Genomic DNA, 20,971 nt, shown 5'->3' with positions numbered 1-20,971 from the left:
TTGAAGTCCCAGGCACAAAAGGACTTCACCCCCAGCTTCCCCCAGAACTCTGCTGTGTGAGTTCCGACCTGCCTAGAGTGCTTGATCCAGTTGTGGGGCCTCTGGAGGTTGTTTGGGAGTTGAACAAGAGAAAAGAATCCAAGAACTTTATTTCCGACACCGCCGCTGTGACGCCGCGACCTGCACCTTGGCAGGGAGCCGCTTGTGAAGTCAACGACTCGAGCACCTGCCCTGCTCCGCAGCTCCGACGCCCTACGATGTCCGCGACGCCTGCAGTGATCGGCCGTGATCGACGCCAGCGCCTCACATCGACTCCGGGTCTTTGCTGGAGGCCGGCCTGCGGTTATCGCAGCGCCGATAACCGCCGAGAGTGAAGCAAGAAGCTCACTGACGTCACATCGACACCGTAGACGACGAAGCTCATCAACGCCGTCTCCATCCCGAAGATCTACGCCTCGTACCTGTGCATCACTTGCGCATCGGAACCAACACAAAGACTCAACGCCGCCCTCCCCCTACAGACCGGACTCGACGCCGCCTCGCCTCCCCAAGGTCTCAGGAGTGCCGCATCTCTTCAGATACAGGTACTTTGGGAAAAACGTGATGCCTCTGTAGATTATTTTGATACAAGTTCTGGAACTCTTTTTAAAGTCATATTTTTTAAATGTGTATGTTGGATTTTTGTCGTTTTGGTCTTCTCTAGTCTAGATAAAAATACTTTATTTTTCTAAACTGGTGTGGAGTCCATTTGTGGTGTTTTCACTGTGTTACTGTGAGTGTTGGTACAAATACTTTACACATTGCCTTTGATAAGCCTGTCTGCTCGTGCCAAGCTATCAAGGGGGTGAGCAGGGGATATCTAAAGAGTGTATCCCCCTTACCCTGACTAGAAGCAAGGGTCCCTATTTGGACACTGGCACCTACCTCTGCTAACTGTAGACCCCCACATCTAACAGTAATTCTGCTGTGTTTCTGAGAATCCTCATGCATAATAAAGGAGGTTAGTATTCAGAGAAAACCACACAATATTTATGCAGCACCCAACTAGGTAAAACATCAGCACAAACCCATATGTAGTACAATGTCACGGTAAATGTACGTGAAAGGTTAGGTGACTACCCAGGCCTATATTGGGGTACATTACAAATAATAACAGTCCTAAAGCCACCATTGCAGATCTTTTGCAGCCTCCTCCGAAATTTGAGCTTGGGCGGAAAGATCCCCCGTCTGCTGTGACCACTGGGATTTCAGGTTCCACTGTAGAGCCCGCATATGCCACTTGACATGCATGACCAGCAGGATGCAGAAGGCCATCAATCCTTACAGCCTCAGAGTCATCCTCAATGAGACCCAGGACAGACGATGAAACATTGGGATCATAGCCCAAATGTCCTGGACTCTCCTCTCTGGGGGATAGGCTCAAAACCGCAATGTGTCCAGAATGGCTCCAATGAAGGGAAGTCAGAGGTGAAATCAGCACAATGATAGTGTATCCCAACAATGCCAAGAGGTTTCACGTGGTCTAGAGTTGGGTGACAACTGTCTGTGGCAAACCGGCTTTTAACAGCTAGTAGTTAAGGTACGGAAAAATGTGGACTCCTGGCCTCTGAAGATGTACTGAAACTACCACCACCACTTTTGTGAAAGGAGGGGTGCTGCTGGTAAGGCCAAAGGGGAGCACAGCAAACTGAAACAAATTGTGGCCTACAGTAAACCACAGAAAGCCGGTGGGCCTACAAGACGGGGATATGAAAATAAGAATCCTGCAGGTCCATTGCTACCATCCAATCTCCAGGGTCGAAGGAAACAAGACCAAGGACAGGATGAGCATCTTAAACTTGTCTTTTTTTGACAAAGGCACTGAGAGAGCAAAATTCTAATATGGGACTGCAGTCCCTGTCCTTTTTCGGCACCAAAAAGTAGTAGGTATAACAACCAGAATCTATATCTGAGCCAGGACCCTCTCTATGGGTCCTTTGGTCAAAAGAGCGAGCACTTCCTGCTGCAAGAGAGGAAGACGGTGCTCAGTTAGGTGTTCTGGGGATGCTAGACTGTGCGGCGGGGAATTGACAAATGGAAAACCCCGCTGAACAATTTGCAGAATCCAGCTGTCTGAAGTTATCGTCTGTCATCTTGGCAGAATATACTGTATCCTGCCTTGAACAGGGTGGCTTTGTGCCATCAAGGGCATGTTAAAGAGGCTTGGAGGAGGAGGTAGCTGGGGTTCCAAGGACTGGGCTGCTCACTGTCCCCGATGCCATCTTCTATGGGAACCACAGCCACAAAAGCACTATGGTGATTGTTGCAACTTCTGAAGCTGGCGGTGTTAGAAACCACCAAAGCCACGGAGAGGGTGAACCTCCTCGTGTAGTTGGCGCAGGGAAGCAAAAAGGTCAAAAGAGCATGCTGTAGACCTCTAATTTTGCAGTGCTCTGGGGGTTGAGCCCACCTTATCTCCAAACAATCAGGAGCCATTGAACAGCATGTCCACAAGACTGACCTGAACGTCTCCGGAAAAGCCAGCGGACCAAATCCATATGTGCCTGTGCAACAGCCCTGAGGAGGGAGTCAGTGGTATACAGTCAACAGAGGAGGATGAACTTGGCCGCATCATGACCATCTTGCATGGCCTGAGAAAGAATGGGACATCTTTCGGAACCAGGGCAACACTTGGACCACAGAATCCCACAAGGTGTGAGAATATTGGTCTGAAAGCCAGCTGGCATTCACTGAGCGATGGGCCAGACATGTAGAGGAGAAACTCCTCTTACTAAAGGTCTCTATCTTATTCGATTCCCTGTCAGGATGAGCAGTGGGAAAAGAGTTAGGGTTCCTTCTGCTGGCCAAAGCATGAACCACAAGGCTTTCAGGTGTCGAATGCTAAGTGAGGAAAGCTGGGGTGCCCGGAGCAGGGCGATGATATCTTGCGAGGCAGAGGTGGACCAATAGCATATTCGTAAAAGATGCATTGAATGAGGGTAGCGGCAAAGAACTCAACTGACCAGGCAGCAACACTTTGTCAGAACATTGGTTTTAACCTCCTGAGTGGGAAGGTGAAGTTCCAGGATCTCCAGCGTCCTTCGCATAGCCAAAGCGCATGAGGCACTCTCTTCCAGGATAGGTCCCGTGGGAGAAACTAGACCAGTGTCTAGGGAAGAATCTATACACCTGGCATCCTGGAGATCCTCATACCAGTTTTCCTCTTGGTAAGTCTCGGTAATCTCATCCTCAGCATCATAGACCCCTTTATGGGAACCTGTGCTGAATAACTCATGAAATTTATGAGCCCTTCAAGAAGGTAGAGTTACTGTATAGGAATCAGAATGGTGACTAAGAAGTTACGGCTCAAAAAAAGGAATGTGCAGCCCTGGTCAAGGTTGTGGCGGTGCAGTCTCAGCATTAGACAGCACTATGGGTTGGTCATCATCATCCTAAAGTCCATGGCGCCAGTATCGAAGAATTGGGTTCTGGCCTGGTTTGTAGCGTCAGAAAGGGAACTAGGAACAAAGTAAATCTGGAGGCCAAAGGCCCCAACTGACACTGAGGGTGAACCAGGTGGCAGAAGCCCAGCTAGGTCTCTCAGCTCCTTAGAGCTTGCAGGCACGCCAGAGGGAGGCAGATACGTGACCGATAAGGTGCAGCATTGCATCACAAAGTCCTCAATTTGCTGCAGATCTCTGACAGGCCCATAAATTCGGTTTGTAACGCAACCAGGGTCAGAATCAAACCCCAGTTACAGTAACCAGGAGGCACGATGACTCGCCTTGCACCTTCTTGGAGGACTGAGATTGGCAGGACAGGGCTCATGACCGCTTGGACTTCTTGCACTTCGTGTTGGACTTTTGGACTTAGAGCGCAAAGAAGACCGGGTATGGAAACTACCTTGGGAGTACAACCATGACCTACCTTTAGAACTCGACCGATCCCAGTGCAGGCTCTTACGGTACTTTGCCACAAAGACCTTTGCTTCCTTATCTCCATGCCTGGGGGTGCATCAAGGCGCAATCACTGTAGGCCTTGGAGTTGTGATCCGACCCTAGGCGCCAGAAGCCAACCCCATATGGGTCAGTCACAGATGAACAAGTTACTTAATTTCGGTAACAATGTATCTGTACGACACATATGTTAGTTGTAGATTCCTAACCTTAGAATTACCCCCAGGCTTCAGACTGGATCCGGAGAGCTTTCTTTAGCAGTATCCCTGCGCGTCAGTAGGTGGCATCAGTCTACTCCACGTCGTTGGCGTCGTGGTGTCTACTTAGATGCCGCCCCTGCGTGCTGACATCAGTTCTGACACGACTTTCCATGCCAGAAGCGCAGAGCCATGCAAGACACTGACCACAAGTCACATAACTAAGGCCCTGGAAGGGAGTCTCCAATCCCTAGAAGTCAGTTCGAAAAACGGAGAGGATGGGTGGGGCAGTAAGTAATCTATAACTAACGCATGTCTCTTACAGACTCATCATTACCGAAGGTAAGTGACTTGTTCATCTGAAAGAGACTGTTAGTTATAGATTCCTTACATTAGAATAGATACCTAGCAATGACAAGCCTAGAGTTGGGTCTGGGAACTAAGTTCACACCAGAAAGTCCTGGAGAACAGAACAGCCAAAATAGCCGTCTCTCTGGACTTGGCTGTCTAGGCAATAATGTTCGGTGAACGTCTGCAGTGATGCCCACATGGCTGCCTGACAGATGTCAAGGAGAGGGACTCCACGCCCCAAGGCAGAAGTAGCTGCCGTAGCCCTGGTGGAGTGGGCAGGCAGTCCCACTGGAGCTTCCTTTTTCGATAAGGAGTAGCAGATTTTAATGCATAGGACAACCTATCGAGAGATGGTGCGTTTTTGTACGAACCCGACCTTTCTTGGCGCTCACATAGCCAGCAAAGAATTGATAGTCTACCCGGAAATTTTTGTGCGGTCAAGATACAAAGAGAGCGCACGTTTTGGTTCCAGACAGTGAAGTGTCTCCTCCTTGGAAGGGTGTGGAGGTGGGAAGAAGGTGGGCAAAGGGATGGTCTGTCCGATGTGGAAAGAGGTAACCACTTTGGGAAGAAAAGAGGGCCTTCTGCATAGGACTACTTTGTCCAGTTGAACAGCAAGAAAAGGAGATTTTGAGGACAGAGCTTGAAGCTCACTTACTTTGCGAGCACAGGTAATGGCGACAAGGAAGGCAGTCTTCAAACTAAAGAGTCTGATAGGGCAGTTATGTAGAGGCTCAAAGGGAGCACACATAAGGAACGTCAAGACAAAGATTCAAGTCCCACTGGGGCATTATGAAGGAGAAAATGGAAAGAGATGAGTAATGCCCTTTAGAAATCTATTACAATAGGGGACTTGAAAAGAGAAGGGTGATCAGTAAGGCGTGGAAAAGCAGATATGACCGAAAGGTAGCGTTTAAGAGTGCCCAGGGCAGAACCCTGTTGTGCTAAAGGATGAAAAAGAGTACCTCCCAAAGGGGGGCAGAAAGGGGATCAACAGCCTTTGCTGTGCACCATGCCACAAAATTGTTCCATTTACAGGTGTATACAGACTTGGTTGAGGGATGCCTGACTGCCAAGATAACATTACAGACTTCGGGTGGAAGGTCAAAAGCTGTCAACTGCTGCCACTCAATCTCCATGCAAGGAGGTGGAGGCTGGACAGGTTCGGGTGCAGGACCGTCCCCTGCTGCTGAGACAGAAGATCCTCCCGAAGAGGCAGTCTGATCGGTGGATCGATGGCTATGCTCAAGAGCCCGGGGTACCAGACTCTTCGTGTCCAGTCCGAGCCACAAGAATGTCTTGGACCCGATTGTGCTTTATCTTCTTCAGCACTCCAGCCAGAAGTGGTACCCGTGGAAAGGAGTACAGGAGGCCGCAAGTCCACTCGTGACAAAAAATCGTGGCCGAGCGAGTGCCGCCTAGGAAATTCCAATGAGCAGAACTGCTGACATTCCATGTTCTCATCGGTGGCGAACAGATCCAACCAAGGCTCTCCCCACTGCTGAAAGAGACCTTGGACTATCTCCGAGTGCAGGACGCCATTCGTGATCCAGCATTGTAGGAAGCTGGCTCTGTAAATACTATACCAAAGTGAGGTATAATGTGTGCAGAGTCCAGTGGAACCCCAAAGGTAGGCAGAGGTAAAAGTAGACAGCACCATACTCTCTATTTGTAGTAGTGTGGGCTAGCAGTAAAGCTTTTTCAGAGGGTTGTGTTAAGCATTTGTTGTACACACTCAATCAGCAAATGATTGCACACACTCAAAGACTGAACTTCAGACCAATTGGTTTAGTATATAAATATTCTTTCAGTTATTTCTTAGAACCACGCAAGCCTGGCACAGGTAAGTGAGTTATACTTTGCAGAAGTAATAACAGTTTGAATTGCAGGTGTATATATACTTTAGTTTGGTTACAGTAGAATTACTGGTAATGCAATACTTTGAAATAGTGTACATATACTTTGTATTGACATTTCAATAAGGATGTCAAATAAATTTACTTTACAAATTACTTTTCTTACACAGTGTAGCATACAAAACAGTCAATGTTATCCTATCGGAGAAAATAGTGTTATCAATTCAGAGGTAAGTACTTTGTTGTGGGAGTTGGGTTTCTAGGGTTAGACTCAGGGGCCCCTCAGGGTCGAGGATGCACTCTCAAACCATCCTCCGCGGCAATAGGGCAGAGGGGTGCAGAGTACTGAGGCCTAATGTTATCCAATGGGGGATCGGGGGCCTCCGGTTGGTGGCTGCTCACGAGCAGGCCACAAGGTTGTGGGAGCAAAACTCCTGGACTTAAGCTCAGGGCAAATGGGGGTTCAAGTTAGCACAAGGGTACACCCTTAGCGGCACTAGGGCGGCCGGGTGCAGGCTTGTCGTTGGGTGCCGTGTTGCTTTCAATAGGGATTCTCCAGTTTGCAAACACACTGCAGGCTCGGGGACGAAGGTCTTTTGGGAGCGACCACCACTTGGAGAGGTAAGTTGGGATGCTGAGGGTTGGCTAGACACCGTCGGTTGGGCCACCCAAGGCCGTGGGCGTCGGGTGCAGGGGTGTCTTTTAGGGTCTTCTTACCAGCTCCTGGTCACGGTTGGGGGGGGCGACCTTCCAGATTTAGGCTGCTGGCGTCGGCTGGAGGCAGGTCAGGGATCACTGGATCTCAGGTCAGGATAACCGGGGAGTCCTCCTCCTGGTGTTGGGCTACTTGGACCGGGGGCATTGGGTTTAGAGTGCTGCAGACTCGCAAATTTTGCCAGAGCTGTAGTGTTTGGTGAACAAATTCGGTGTTCACAGGAGACAAAGTCTTTTCCTTGGAAGGCAGGGCAGGTGCTCTGGGTTCTTGAGGCTGCTGGCTGCAGGACACACCGGAGTTTCGTTTCTGCAGGTTCGAGGTGGGGACAGGCGGTTAGTCAGTGGGCGTCCTCCTCTTCTTAGCTTAGGCAAGGCTGTTCAGTCCGTTTTCTTCTTTTCATCTTGGTCAGACAAGCTGCCTTGTTGGTTCAGGGCTGCCCCCTAAATACTGTATTTAGGGGGTGTTTTAGGGGTCTCAAGGTCAGTAGCCAATGGACTACTGACTCTAAGGTGACTAAACCCTTGGTTTGCTCACCCCACGTGGGGGAGTGAGCACAATCCCTAATCCTGATTAGGGAGTGGCTGCCATCTGCAAGATGGCGGGCACTGAAGAGTGGGGTTCACCTCACCTCCCCCACCTGAGGGGTGGGGTTGGCAGAGGTGGGCACCTTCTGGGCAGGCTCATTTTTTCCCACCTGTCTTTCCGCTGAAACTAGGAGAGACAGGAATGGGGCCTGCTCCTGATAGCAGGAGAGGCTGGGGGGTCGCAGAACAAAGGCTGCAAGGCCTTTGAAGCTCCCCTGACACAGATGGCTCTTCCTGGCTTTGGGAAGGTGTGAACACCTCGCCCAGGAAAGGCTTTGTTTCTGGGCTCAGGGAGCGAAGGCTCCCACCTCAGGGGTCCAGAAACATGTTTCGTGGTAGCAGGCTGGTGTGTACCAGTCAGGGAACCCACCAGAGGCTGGTTGTTTTTCAGTGGGCATCTCTTAGATGCCCTCTGAGTGCATTTGTCATTAAATCCCACACTGGCATCAGAGCGGGTTTAATAAACTGAGAAGTTGGATACCAAACTTCCCAGTTTTCAGTAAAGCCATTATAGTGCTGTGGAGTTCGTAATGACAAACTCCCAGCACCATATACTCTTAGTGGCATTACTGCACTTACAATGTCTAAGAATTGTAGGGGTACAGGGCTCATGCACCTATACCCTCACCACTGGTATAGTGTGCCCAGCTAGAGGGGTGGCTAACCTATGCCAGGGCAGTGGTTTGTAGGCATGGCAAACAGGGATGTGTGCCATGCCGACTCACTTTGTTCTGCACCAAAACACGCAGCCTGCAATGGCATTGTGTGTGTGTAAATGTACAGAGCCTCTAAGGGTGGCACAATGAGTGCTGCAGCCCTTAGAGGCCTTTCCTGGCTACAGTGACCTTGGTACCCATAGTACCTTTTACAAGGGACTGACATGTGGCCAGAGAGATGCCAATTGGGGGTACAAGGTACACTATTTGGGAAAGAACACAGGCCCTAGTAACCTCATTGACAGGGACCCAGGGCACATCATGTCAAAGAGCATCAGTAGTCTTGCAAAAAGTGGAGGGGGTTACTGCAACAGAAACCCAGCTTCCTACAATCATGCACCGACGGCTGAGCTCGTACGCCCTAGCGTTCAGAGAACCTGCCAGGTGTTGAACCACCAGGGACATGCACTGATGTTCCACCCATGTCCAAAGGTGATTAACCTCTAGCCATAGGGTCCATGACCCCACCCTGCCCTGTTTGTTAGAGTACCACATAACAGTGGTGCTGTCTGAAAACCTACACAACTCTTCTTTTGATAGAGGGAAGGAATGCCTTCAGTGCCAGACGAATCATCCGGAGCTCCAAAAGGTAGATGTGGAGGTCGGACTCCACCAGAGACCAGAGTCCTCAGATCTCCGCCTCTCTCAGGTGGACTCCCCATCCCAAGAGTATGCATCCGTCACCACTGTCAGCTCTGCTTGGGGAAGGGAGGGGGATCTGCCGCTGACCCAATCTTGGTTCCTTCGCCACCACTGCAATTGACGTGCAGTCCCCTCTGAGATCTGGACAACTTCAGAAAGACTTCCCCAATGCTGCGCCCACTGGAGCTTCTGGTCCCACTGCAGAGCCTGCATATGCCTCCTGGCATGATCTACAAGCAGGATGCAGGAGGCCATGAGGCCCAGTAGCCTCAGGGTCATTCTCACCGAAATACGGGATAGAGGCTGAAGCATTGCTATCAAGGCCCGAATATCCCGGACTCGCTGTTCGGGAGGGTAACCCCAAAACTGCGCCGTATCCAGAACCGCTTCGATGAAAAGGAGCTTCTAAGAGGGAGTCAGGTTTGACTTTGGCACATTGATTGTGAACCTCAGCGAATGCAGAAGGTCTGCCGTAGTCTGGAGGTGTGAGATGTCAGCCTGAGACAAGCTCGCCTTCAACAAACAGTCATCAAGATAGGGGAAGACTGGAACCCAAGATCTACGCAGATGAGCTACGACCACCGCCATCACTTTGGCAAACACCTGAGGGGCGCTGGTAAGGCCAAAAGGGTGCATTGTGAACTGAAAATGCTCGTGGCCCGCCGCGAGCCGTAGGTAACACCTGTGGGTCGGCAGGACAGAAATATGGAAATATGCGTCCTGCAAGTCCAACGCTACCATACAGTCTTCGGAGTCAAGGGCAGCCAGGACCTGAGCCAATGAGAGCATCTGGAACTTCTCCTTCCAGAGGAAGCGGTTGAGGACACTGAGGTCTAAGATAGGACGCAGGCCTTTGTCCTTTTTGGAAACCAAAAAGTAGTGGGAGTAGCAACCACAACCAACTTCTGGCACAGGAACCCTGTTAATAGCTCCTTTGGCCAAGAGAGCTGCACCTTCCTTTTGGAGAAGGGACAAAGGATCCTCTGACATGCGATGGAAGGATGGTGTCATGGAGGGAGGGTAAGGCTCGAAGGGGAGGGATAGCCCCTTTGGGCTATCTGTCTGCTCTACGTTATGGTGTGCAAGTGGGAGAGGTGATGGCGGATCCTGGCACCCACTGGCCTCTGGTGGTCCTTCGTGGTTGAGAACAGCCCAGGCCTCCTCTGGGCACTGTGGCAGCACTTGAGCAACCGTATCCCACACCGTATGGGTATAACGGCCCAAGAGGCATTCGGTATTCACAGACCGCAACGCAATTAAACCATCTTCTTCCCAAGATGGTCCAGCTTCTTGGACTCCCTATCTGGGGGAGCAGTAGGTAATGCGCCCTTAGAGGACGAGGCTTGGACCACCAAGCTCTCTGGGGTTGGGTGTCGGTAGCGGAAAAGTGGGTCAGCCGGGCAATCACTATGTCCACAGGAGCCTCTTTGCTGGGCTTGGACCAAGTGCACATCCTTTAGGGCTTCATTGCAGGGCAGAAGGGGTTCCAAGGAAGCCGCCGCTGGTTTAAGCACCTCTATCAGGAGGTTAGTCCCAACTTCCACTGTAGGAAGCTCCAGGCCCAAGGCCTCAGCTGCCCTACGCAACACCTCTGCATATGACGCTTCCTCCTCAGTAGCCACGATAGGGGGTGGAAGTATCGAATATGCTACTTACCAGTATGCATCTGTTCTTGGCATGTAGGGCTGCTGACATTCATATCTGTGCATAGATCGCCGCCTAGTGTTGGGTCCGGATGATTGCATATTGTTGTCCTGGAAGAGTCTTCGAAGTATCACGAGATAGGTGGCTCCTCCCCTGGACTACAGTGCGCATGGGCATCCCCTCCATCCTCAGATTATTTTTCGCCATTGTGGCATAGATGGAGTGTAATACAGTGAATAATGACCATGCTAACTAGTAATTACTGAATGCTACAGCTGCTACAGGTGCCGGGGAGGAGGGTGGGCGATATGAATGTCAGCAGCCCTACATGCCAAGAACAGATGCATACTGGTAAGTAGCATATTCGGTTCGAGGCATGTGGGCTGCTGAATTCATATCTGTGCATAGATTATATAGCAGTCCCTCCATTAGCGGCGGCTACCCGTGCCAGCTGCAGCAGTCTGAAAGAGAGTTTTGAGAACAGCCTGTCCTACAGCTGCTTGCTGTCGTGAGTGTACATCTACACAGTAGTGTTTGGTAAAGGTATGTATAGTGGACCATGTGGCTGCTCTACATATCTCTTCTAAAGGAATATTTCCCAGGAAAGCCATGGAGGCCCCCACCTTTCGTGTGGAGTGGGCTCTTGGAGGAATTGTTAGCGTGCGCTTAGCTTTTTCATAGCAAATTTGTATACACTTAACAATCCACCGAGCTATTCCTGCTTTGGAAATGGGGTTGCCTTTGTGCAACAAATAGTTGTTTTGTCTGTCTAAAACCTTGTATTCTATCAATATAGTACATGAGAGCTCGTTTGACATCAAGAGTGTGGAGCATTCTCTCTGCTACATTCTCAGGATTAGGATAAAACACTGGTAGTTCTATGGATTGGTTTATATGGAACTGTGAAACTACCTTGGGCATGAAAGTAGGGTTGGTGCGTAGTACGACCCTGTTTGCATGAACCTGTATAAATGGCTCTTGGATGGTTAGTGTCTGAAGTTCACTAACCCGTCTCAGAGAAGTAATGGCAACTGGGAAAGCTACTTTCCATGTTAGAAATTGAATCTCACAGGAGTGTAAAGGTTCAAAAGGTGGTCCCATGAGTCTGGTGAGGACCACATTCAGGTTCCAGACTGGTGACGGGGGGTGTCTGGGGGGAATCACACGTTTGAGGCCCTCCAGGAAAGCTTTGATGGCAGGCACTTTGAACAGTGAGGTGCTGCCTGTTCTGAAGGTAAGCTGCTAGTGCGGTTAAATGTATACGGATGGAATTGTATGCCAGATTGCATCTGTATAAGTGTAATAAATAACAGATAATGTTTTGAGTTGACGCATCCAGTGGATTTATGTCATTATTTTTACAATATATGACAAATCTCTTCCACTTGGCCGCATAGCAGGCTCTGGTAGTGGGTCTCCTTGCCTCCTTGATGATATTCATACAGTCTGGAGGCAAGTTTAGGTAGCCAAACTCTAAGATCTCAGGAGCCAGATCGCTAGGTTCAGCTGTTGCGGATCCGGGTGCTGAATTTCGCCATGGCTCTGCGTTAAAAGTGTAGGAGTGAGCCGTAGCCTTTGATGCGGTACCACGGAGAACTCCAGAAACGTGGTGTACCACGGCTGACGTGCCCACGTTGGAGCAACCAGAATGAGCGTCATCGAGTGTTGCTTGAGTTTGCGTGCCACCAGCGGTATCAATGGTGCTGGGGGAAAAGCGTACGCAAATCTGCCGGACCAGTTCATCCATATTGCATTGCCCTGCGACTGCGGATGTGGGAACCTGGCGGCAAAGTTTTGGCATTTTGCGTTTTCCCTTGTGGCGAATAGGTCTATCTCTGGATGACCCCACCGTTGGAAGTACGGCCGGAGTACCGATGGGTGTATCTCCCACTCGTGCATTTGGTGGCTGTGTCTGCTGAGCAGGTCTGCCATCTGGTTGTCCTTGCCCGGGAGGTGTTCTGCCATGAGGAAGATGTTCCTCTGAATGGCCCACTTCCACATGCTCTGAACCAGATGAGACAACTGTGGCGAGTGTGTTCCTCCTTGCTTCTGTATGTAGTACATGGCAGTCATGTTGTCCGTTCGGATCAACACGACCTTGTTGCACAAGTGTACTTTGAATGCTTTCATTGCAAGGAAGATTAGCCATTAGTTCCAAAAGGTTGATGTGCATCCTCCTCTGTTGCGTAGTCCATAGCCCTTGCACTGTGAAATGGAGTACATGAGCTCCCCATCCCTGGAGAGACGTGTCCGCCGTCAGTATGATTTGTGGAACAGGCTCCTGGAACGGTCGGCCCTTGCAAAGGTTTTGTGGATTCCACCAATGCAGAGAGTTGTATGCCCGACCGCTCACCAACACTAGGTCTTTCAACTGTCCGTGGGCCTGATTCCACTGACGTGCTAAGCACTCCTGAAGCGGGCGCATATGTAATCTTGCGTGCGGGACTAGGAATATGCAGGACGCCATCATGCCTATCAACTGCATAAACACTCGTGCCTGTAGTGAGTGTTGAGGTTTGAACTGGTTTATGAGCAACTGCATGCTGTTGATCCTCACTGAATTGGGCTGTGCCGTGGTCGCCAGAGTGTTTATGGTCGCGCCTAGGTACTGCTGTACGTGGGAGGGTTGAAGGTGGGACTTTGGATAATTCAGTGAGAATCCCAGGCTGTGAAGAAGGTGAATAGTGCAGGACATGTGGTGGGCACACTGCTGGGCTGACTTTCCCTGGATAAGCCAGTCGTCCAGATACGGATAGACATGTATGTGCTGTCTCCTTAAGTGTGCTGCTACTGTCGCTAGACACTTGGTGAACACTCTGGGTGCCGTTGTTACTCCGAAAGGGAGGACCTTGAACTGGTAATGTTGATTTAGAACAGTGAACCGGAGATATTTTCTGTGTGATGGGTGTATGGGTATATGGAAATACGCATCCTTGAGATCTAGTGTTGTGAGAAAGTCTCCTTGACTGAGCAACGGCAGCACTTGTTGCAGGGTGAGCATGTGGAAATGCTCTGACAGAATATACTGGTTTAGAGGTCTTAAATCCAGTATGGGTCTGAGAGACCCATCCTTTTTGGGGATTAGGAAATACAGTGAGTATACCCCTGATCCGTGGTCTTTCGCAGGCACGAGTTCTATGGCTCCTTTTTGGAGCAGACTGAGAACTTCCTGTTGGAATAAGTGCAAGTGCTCTGCGGACATATGATGGTGTCTTGGTGGTATGTTGGGTGGAGTGGACGTGAACTCCAGACAATAACCGTACTGGATAATATCTCTCACCCACCTGTCTGTAGTGATGGATTCCCAGACCGGCAGGAACTTTTGGAGTCTCCCCCCGACAGGTGTTACGTGGTCGGGGGGCAGTGACAAGGCGTCACTGTTTGTTGGTGGCAGAGGACCTGGAGCTGTTGTTTCCGCGGCCTCTGCCCTTGACGTTGTTTCCACGGTATCCACCTCTATTATTTTTATTATAGGTGGTCTGTGTACCTCCTTTAGTGTACTGCGACTGTTGGGAGTTCTGGTTCTTAGATGGTCCTCTGGTGCTAGAGCGACGAAAAGACCCACTCCTAAACTGCTGTAATTGCAGAGCCCCCATAGACTTTGCAGTCTCCGTATCTTTTTTGAGTTTTTCCAAGGTGGTGTCAACCTCGGGGCCAAAGAGGGAGTCAGGGTTGACAGGTTGATTGAGGATAGTGGTTTGTATTTCAGGTTTGAATCCTGAGATTCTCAACCAAGCATGCCTGCGTAGCATGACGCTGGTGTTGATGGCCCTAGCTGCAGTGTCAGCTGCGTCAAGAGCACACTTAATGGAAGCGTTGCTAATAAGCTTCCCCTCTCGAATAAGTGACTCTGCTCCTTCCTTATACTGATCTGGGAGGTGCTGTAGTAGTGTTTCTAGGGTGCGCCCTGTCGTATCGAGCCAGACGTGCCTGAGTGTTGGCAATTCTCCAGATGTTAGCTGCCTGGGCAGCAACCCTCTTTCCAGATGTCTCCAAGACCTTAGATTCTTTGTCGGGGGGAGGAGCATCACCCGTTGTCTGTGAGTTGGCTCTCTTCCGAGCATTGGAAACCACCAATGAGTCCAAAGGCAACTGTCCTCTGATATAGGCAGGGTCCACAGGAGCTGGCCTATATTTCTTCTCAATTCGAGGGTTGAGAACCCTAGCCCTTGTGGTCTCCTTAAAAATGTCATTGGCTTGTTTGAGGACCCCCTTTAGCATAGGCAGAGTTTTAACAGATCTTTCTGATGTAGAGAATGTATCCATTAGAAAGTCGTCTTCAATAGGATCAGTGTGGAGCTGTACGTCATGATTGTTAGCAGCTCTTTCAATTAATGCATTAAAAGCAGCAGTATCCTCTGTAGGAGATGTTTTCACCACATATGCCTGTGTGTCTGGAGCAGTAGTATCCCCTGCACCAGTATTGTCCACCCAAGGTTGGCTTTGATCTTCAGGGTCAGTGTCCACAGGATAAGTGTCCTCCATATCACCAGTAGCTCCAACATCCATATCAGAGTGTGTTGGTCAGAATGACTGAGGTTCTGGGGCACAATATTGAATATGTTCCACCAGAGTTGGTGACGTGGCTTTTTTCCTCTTTAATGGAATCTTGTATGGCTCCATTGGTGTCTCTGGTATTATTTTCCTCTTGTAAATGGAAAGTCTACCAGTGTTGGCGTCGATGAATTGCTTCGGATCCTCATGTTCATGAGGTACTGCCACAGTTTTCAGTCCCATTTGAATTTCCGTCGGTGCATTGACATTTGTTTTCGGGTCGACACCGTCTTGCGGGGTGAGACCTTTCTTGGCGTCGAACATCTTCGGTCGCACCGCTGGTGGGAGCTCGAACTTGATGTGCGTCGACTCGATGTGCACCGTGCTGACCGTCTTCGACTGGGGGGCTATGGTTGCGCCCGGCATGGAAGCTTTGTCGTGGATGCGTGCTAACGACTCCGACACCTTCTGCTTTACAAAGGGAGAGGGTGTGGATTGGACACGGTCCCTCGACGCCTTAGTCGTTGTGGCATCAAACCCTGTCCCCGACGTCGTCTTCTGGACACGACGGGAAAGGGTTGGCTGTTGAGGGTCACTCTCCATCTCGGAGTGGACGATCCTCGGCGCCGATAGTTTCGGGTCGGCAACCTTGACCTTGATCTTCGGTGCCGCCCTCGGCTCGACGTCCCCATGACATTTGTCGGCATCGACCGCCTTCTTTTGTGTCTTCGGCTCAGAGGGCTTCGAGGCCTTGTTGCCGATGAGAGACTCTTTCCCTTTCGGTTTCGATTTCGGTGCCGTCGCCTTCAGTTTCGATTCCCGTTGATCGAGTGATGGCGTTGTCGATACCGATGGCTCTATGGGATAGTTCGACGCCGGGCCTTTATGCGGGGCGGAAGAACGAGAGGAATGGTCTTGGGTAAGGCCTTGTGGCGATCCCGCGACCTGAGCCTTATCAAGTGTCTCCGTGGGCCCTGTGCCAATCTGTGGGCCTAGCTCATCTTCTGAGCCATCCTCTTCGGCCCCAAGGGCCCCTTCGTCGTCTCCTACCTGTTCGACGACGTCGTCTTCTTCTTCTAATATATGTTCGTCTTCCGCATCATAGTCGGATTCGCGCTCCGACGCCGTATCCGATATCTCTCCCCGAGCTTCAAGGTCCACAACCTCCTCATCTTCGGTCCCGAAGATGTTGTCCGGGTTCGGCGCCGCTTTCTGCGCCTCGAGCCGAGCTGCTCGACGAATGCGAAGGGTTTTCTTGGAGCGAAACCTGGAACACGCCATACAGGTGGCTTCGTCGTGGGTTGGAGAGAGGCACTTGTTGCACACCGGGTGCACGTCGAAGCGAGCATACTTCGCGTTGCACAGGGGGCAACGCTTGAAGGGGCTATTGGAAGTCTTTGGTTCCATCGTCGATCCCGCTCGGGCCTTGGACGTCGAAGGGCAAATGGCTAACTTCGATGAAATAACTTGGCGCCGAACGAAAACAATACCGACGAGTAGAGGCCTAACTACTCGAAGAGCTAAGATAGGACATCCGAACCCAATGGCGGAAAAAAACAATCTGAGGATGGAGGGGATGCCCATGCGCACTGTAGTCCAGGGGAGGAGCAACCTATCTCGTGATACTTCGAAGACTCTTCCAGGACAACAATGTGCAATCATCCGGACCCAACACTAGGCGGCGATCTATGCACAGATATGAATTCAGCAGCCCACATGCCTCGAACGCTAAGGTCTGGGGAGGTATCCAGACCACTGGAGTCACACAGGTCCTCTCCCCAGTCCGGCTCGTCAAGATGATCAGCTAAAAGGTCCACAGACCCCTCTCAGACCCCTCCCAGTCCTCCTCATCCTCCTCTGGGTGCCAGTCAGGCCTAAAAGTAACACCAGGGATGAACAGTGGCACAAAAGTGCTGTCCAGCTCCGGTGCCAATGTCGGCCTGACCCCGTGTCCAAGTCAGGGGTGAGGCTGGGGTCGGCGCCGGTTGGGGGCACGACCGGCGCCGTCGTCATTGAGATCGGCGCTGGGGAGGTACCGTGAGGTTGTCCAGCATCGATCCGGATCCAGGCCTGGATCATCAAGGGCCCACCGGAATCGAAATACCAGGGCCCTCAACGAGTCCTCAGGGCCCAAAGTCGCGCAGGCTGAGTCTCGCTGCCCAAAGATGCTGTAAAGCGCCTCGTAGAAAGCTTGAAGCTGGGCAGGGGACGTTCAGGTACCAGGAAAAGGAGGGAAGTGCAGAGCCATCCCAGTAGCAGGCTCCGAAGACGGAGCTGGAAAGCCACGACGCCCCAGGTCCTTCGTCGCATCGACCGACGGACGGGGAGAAGGTGAAGAGCAACGCTGCTTCTTCGCCTTCTTCTTGTGCTTCGACTTACCTGAAGACTTGGAAGACGTATGATGTGGTGGCTCCGCGAGCGGTCTCGAGACCTTCCTCTCGACCGGGACCTCGAACGACGCGGAGCCGACTGCCGGGCCTCCAACAGCTTTCGGGACCGCTCCCGCAAAGACTTCGGATTCATAGCTCCAGCAGTCGGAGCACGACTTTGGGTCGTGGTCGCGCTCCAGGCACCAGAGGCACACGAGGTGGGATTCCGTAACGGACATCAGGCGGTTACAGGCTTTGCATGCCTTGAACCCGGTCCGCCGTTGGGACATCCCTTATACACCGCGAGGCAGAAGACTCAAAAAAGAATTCGACAAAGGCGAGAAAGAACTTAGTTAAAAAATAACTAAAGGGGTAGCTCTCATCGGATCTGCGCGAGGCTGGCACGGAAAAAGAAAGAACTGCCGTCAGTGCACACAGGCGGAGTCTATGTAGACACCGTGACATAATTCTGGCGACCACGACGCCAACGACGGATGTAGAGTCGACCAACACCACCTACTGACGCGCAGGGGTACTGCTAAAGAAAAATCTCCAAATCCAGTCAGACGCCTGGAGGTAATTCTAAGGTAAGGAATCTATAACTAACAGTCTCATTCAGATCTCTGTTTTTGACATTTCCCTAAGGTCTTAAACTTTGAAGATTTGGGAGGTGACACTATGTCCCTTGTACACTGAGAATTCAGAAGAATTTAGGTGTCTGAATGGGACGAGGGGTAGTTCCGGAACCACGTCAGTTGGCATAGAAATAAAGGAATTGATGTTACCACACATGGACGTACACATGTCATATCCAGCATGGAACGACATCAACACGGAGCTGCCGAAGTCACCTACTGGCACACAGAAGTATGGGATAATGTTGCACATCACTGTACCTTTGAGCACTGCACAGTCTTTTAGAATAAATAGAGCAATTTGGTTATAATGTGGAGAGAGATTGCTGTCTACTTTTTGTTCACAAACGAAAGTGAAGCATAGTCCAAAATGCTCTCTCCAGCCCAGAGTGGCTCCCTTCCTGGCAAGATCTACTGAGAAATGAAATGTAAGAGGTGGAAAAGTATTTTAAAATATAAACTTAGCAAAATAAGCCTTGTTTGTGCAACCGCACTGTGGGGGGAAAAAAGCACTGTATGTGGAGCTAGGAACCTCCAGCACAAAAGTACAAGGAGCAAAACGAAGTGTGCCATGGGAGATACAGTTTCCATCAGCAGAGAAAACTTCTGCACATACGTCCTGTTTATGGTGAGCACATACCAGCATGCTTAAAATATTTTGCCATTAGCCAGGGGGCTTAGCTACAAAAGAGACTGGAGTGCTGAACAAAACATTCTAACAAGCACACAGTGGCAAAAACAAAAACACGCAACTGGAGCTGAAGTCTCTTCAACACTGCACAGGGAGTACCATTCCTGGCAATATTTACTGGATATAAATGAAATTTTACTAAAATAACGATGAGAAAGAACTTTGAGACCAGAAGTTAGCAAAACCAGTCTTGCCACTGTGTGAGAACTGCAGGGGAAAAAACACTACATGTGGAGCCAGACACGAAAAACATATCACTTACTCCAATCCCCTAATCATACTCTGTAACAAACAGCTGTACAACCTCCCTCTTTTTTACTGCTTCTCTAACGAAGCTACTATCTCTATAAGTGTGCCACTTTCCCAGTCCTTATCACTTTATACAATATAAGATGCAGGGAATGTAAACAAAAACAATCAGGCATCGCACTGCAAGTTTGAAACATATTCAAATATAACACACATGCTATCAATGTAAATATTTGCCTGAAGACTAGCAACTCAAAGCAGAACCCCATCCGCTGCTTTTCAGTCATGTATGCTCTTCTGCAGGGCCACCTCTGCCCCTCTAGACTTTTTGACATTTACTTGTTAGGGAGTTAACAAAGAACTTAGCCCTTTCAATCAGAGGTAAGTGAATGGCAACCATCTCTATATAAATATACCACTCCTTAATGACTTGTCCTGGAACTTAACTAACTTAAGACATGAATAGAGAAGGAAGAGTCTGAGACTTTCTGTCTTCAAAGTCTTACTCCTGTTCCCTAATATCTCCAATTTGCTCACCCTACCGAGGCACCAGAAAACAAAAAGTTAACTGGGAGTTTCTTGACATGTTCCTGAAAATAAAGAATCTCTTACCATATATCTCATGCCTTCTTGAACTTTGAGGTAAACATTATCAAATGCCTTTTGCTCAAGCTTCACAGGTAGAGATTTCAGCATGCCAGAAGAATCACGACATCTTGTATCCTGAAACAACCTGGAAAACAGATACGCAATCTACAAATTAAATCGTGACAAACAACTTCCTCCCCAAAAGAACAGAAGACAAAAAAACACGCAAAAGGCAATGAAAAGCAACCATATAAAGGTGTTAAATAGCAAAAACATTTCTTCAGTGACTAAGAATTCACAAACCCTAGTTCCTTGCTGGTCATGACACATATTGATCAAACCTTTAAGATATACAGTCTCGTCCTAGACTGAACTATAATATACTGTGAATCTTTGTTAAGACTAATTCTTTCTTCTATTGTTGTGTGTAGGTTATTTATTTAAACACTTTTAACCTGCTTGAGAAAATAATTGACAACTAATTATCAATATTAAGGGCCTGATTTAGATCTGTGCTGATAGGTTACTCTGTCACAACTGTGACAGATATTCTGTCTGCCAAAAATAGATCCCATTGGATATAACGGGATTTATATTTCAGCGGACAGGAGATCCGTCACTGTTGTGATGGGATAACCAGTCTGCCGAAATCTAAATCAAGCTCTAAATTACAGCAAAGGTTACATTTCATGTCAGACTTTAAAAAAAAATCCTCATCAAGAGGAATTAACAGCTAGTAGCACTGCCTAGAGGACTAAGAATGAGGAATTACCACTGGGAACAGAAACACAGCTGCAGCACTGTTTAGACTAGAGCATTTAGAATGAGGAATTTCCACTGTGACCAGAGACACAGCTAGCAGCACTGTCTAGAGGAGTAAGAATGGGGAATTACCACTGGAAACAGGGACACACCTGCAGCACGGTCTAGAGAATTTCGAATGTGGAATTACCGACTGGACCAGTTTGAAGTAAAAAGAAGGTTAAACATTTGGTACATGTATTTGTAAAACACTATAGTGTGAGTGTAGCCTTTGGACAACGTCTAGCAAAGTGTAAGCTTGTCACAGAAGCAAACCTATTGACTGAAGCAGGTGCCAGGATGGAGGCCAGAGATGGCCTAAACCTAAGAAAGAAGAGTAATTGTTGTCTTTGTTTTGCAACGGACCTGCATGAATATACGAGGCACTCCATTAGCATGCCAGTAAAGATTGCAAGGCAGTTAAAGGCTGCATTTGTGATTTTGTAAGGCACAAAGCCATTAAGTTAATTACATAGCGTATTGTCACATAAACTATCCCCCAAT

General features: G+C 49.5%; 1 protein-coding gene across 1 annotated transcript in view; it reads right to left on the bottom strand.

Moving 5' to 3' along the window:
- ATM (ATM serine/threonine kinase) overlaps nt 1-20,971 on the bottom strand; it is a 1,586,045-nt gene that overhangs the window by 993,004 nt on the left and 572,070 nt on the right. Inside the window, exon 23 of the mRNA XM_085621514.1 lies at nt 19,691-19,811. Within this exon, the coding sequence (XP_085477640.1) occupies nt 19,691-19,811 (121 nt within the window). The remainder of the gene's footprint in view (nt 1-19,690; nt 19,812-20,971) is intronic.

Source organism: Triturus cristatus, chromosome 8 (genome assembly GCF_964204655.1).
Source record: "Triturus cristatus chromosome 8, aTriCri1.1, whole genome shotgun sequence".
Classification (NCBI taxonomy): domain Eukaryota; kingdom Metazoa; phylum Chordata; class Amphibia; order Caudata; family Salamandridae; genus Triturus; species Triturus cristatus.
Note: the sequence above shows the minus strand (reverse complement) of the source record. Positions and strands in the feature narration are given on the sequence as shown.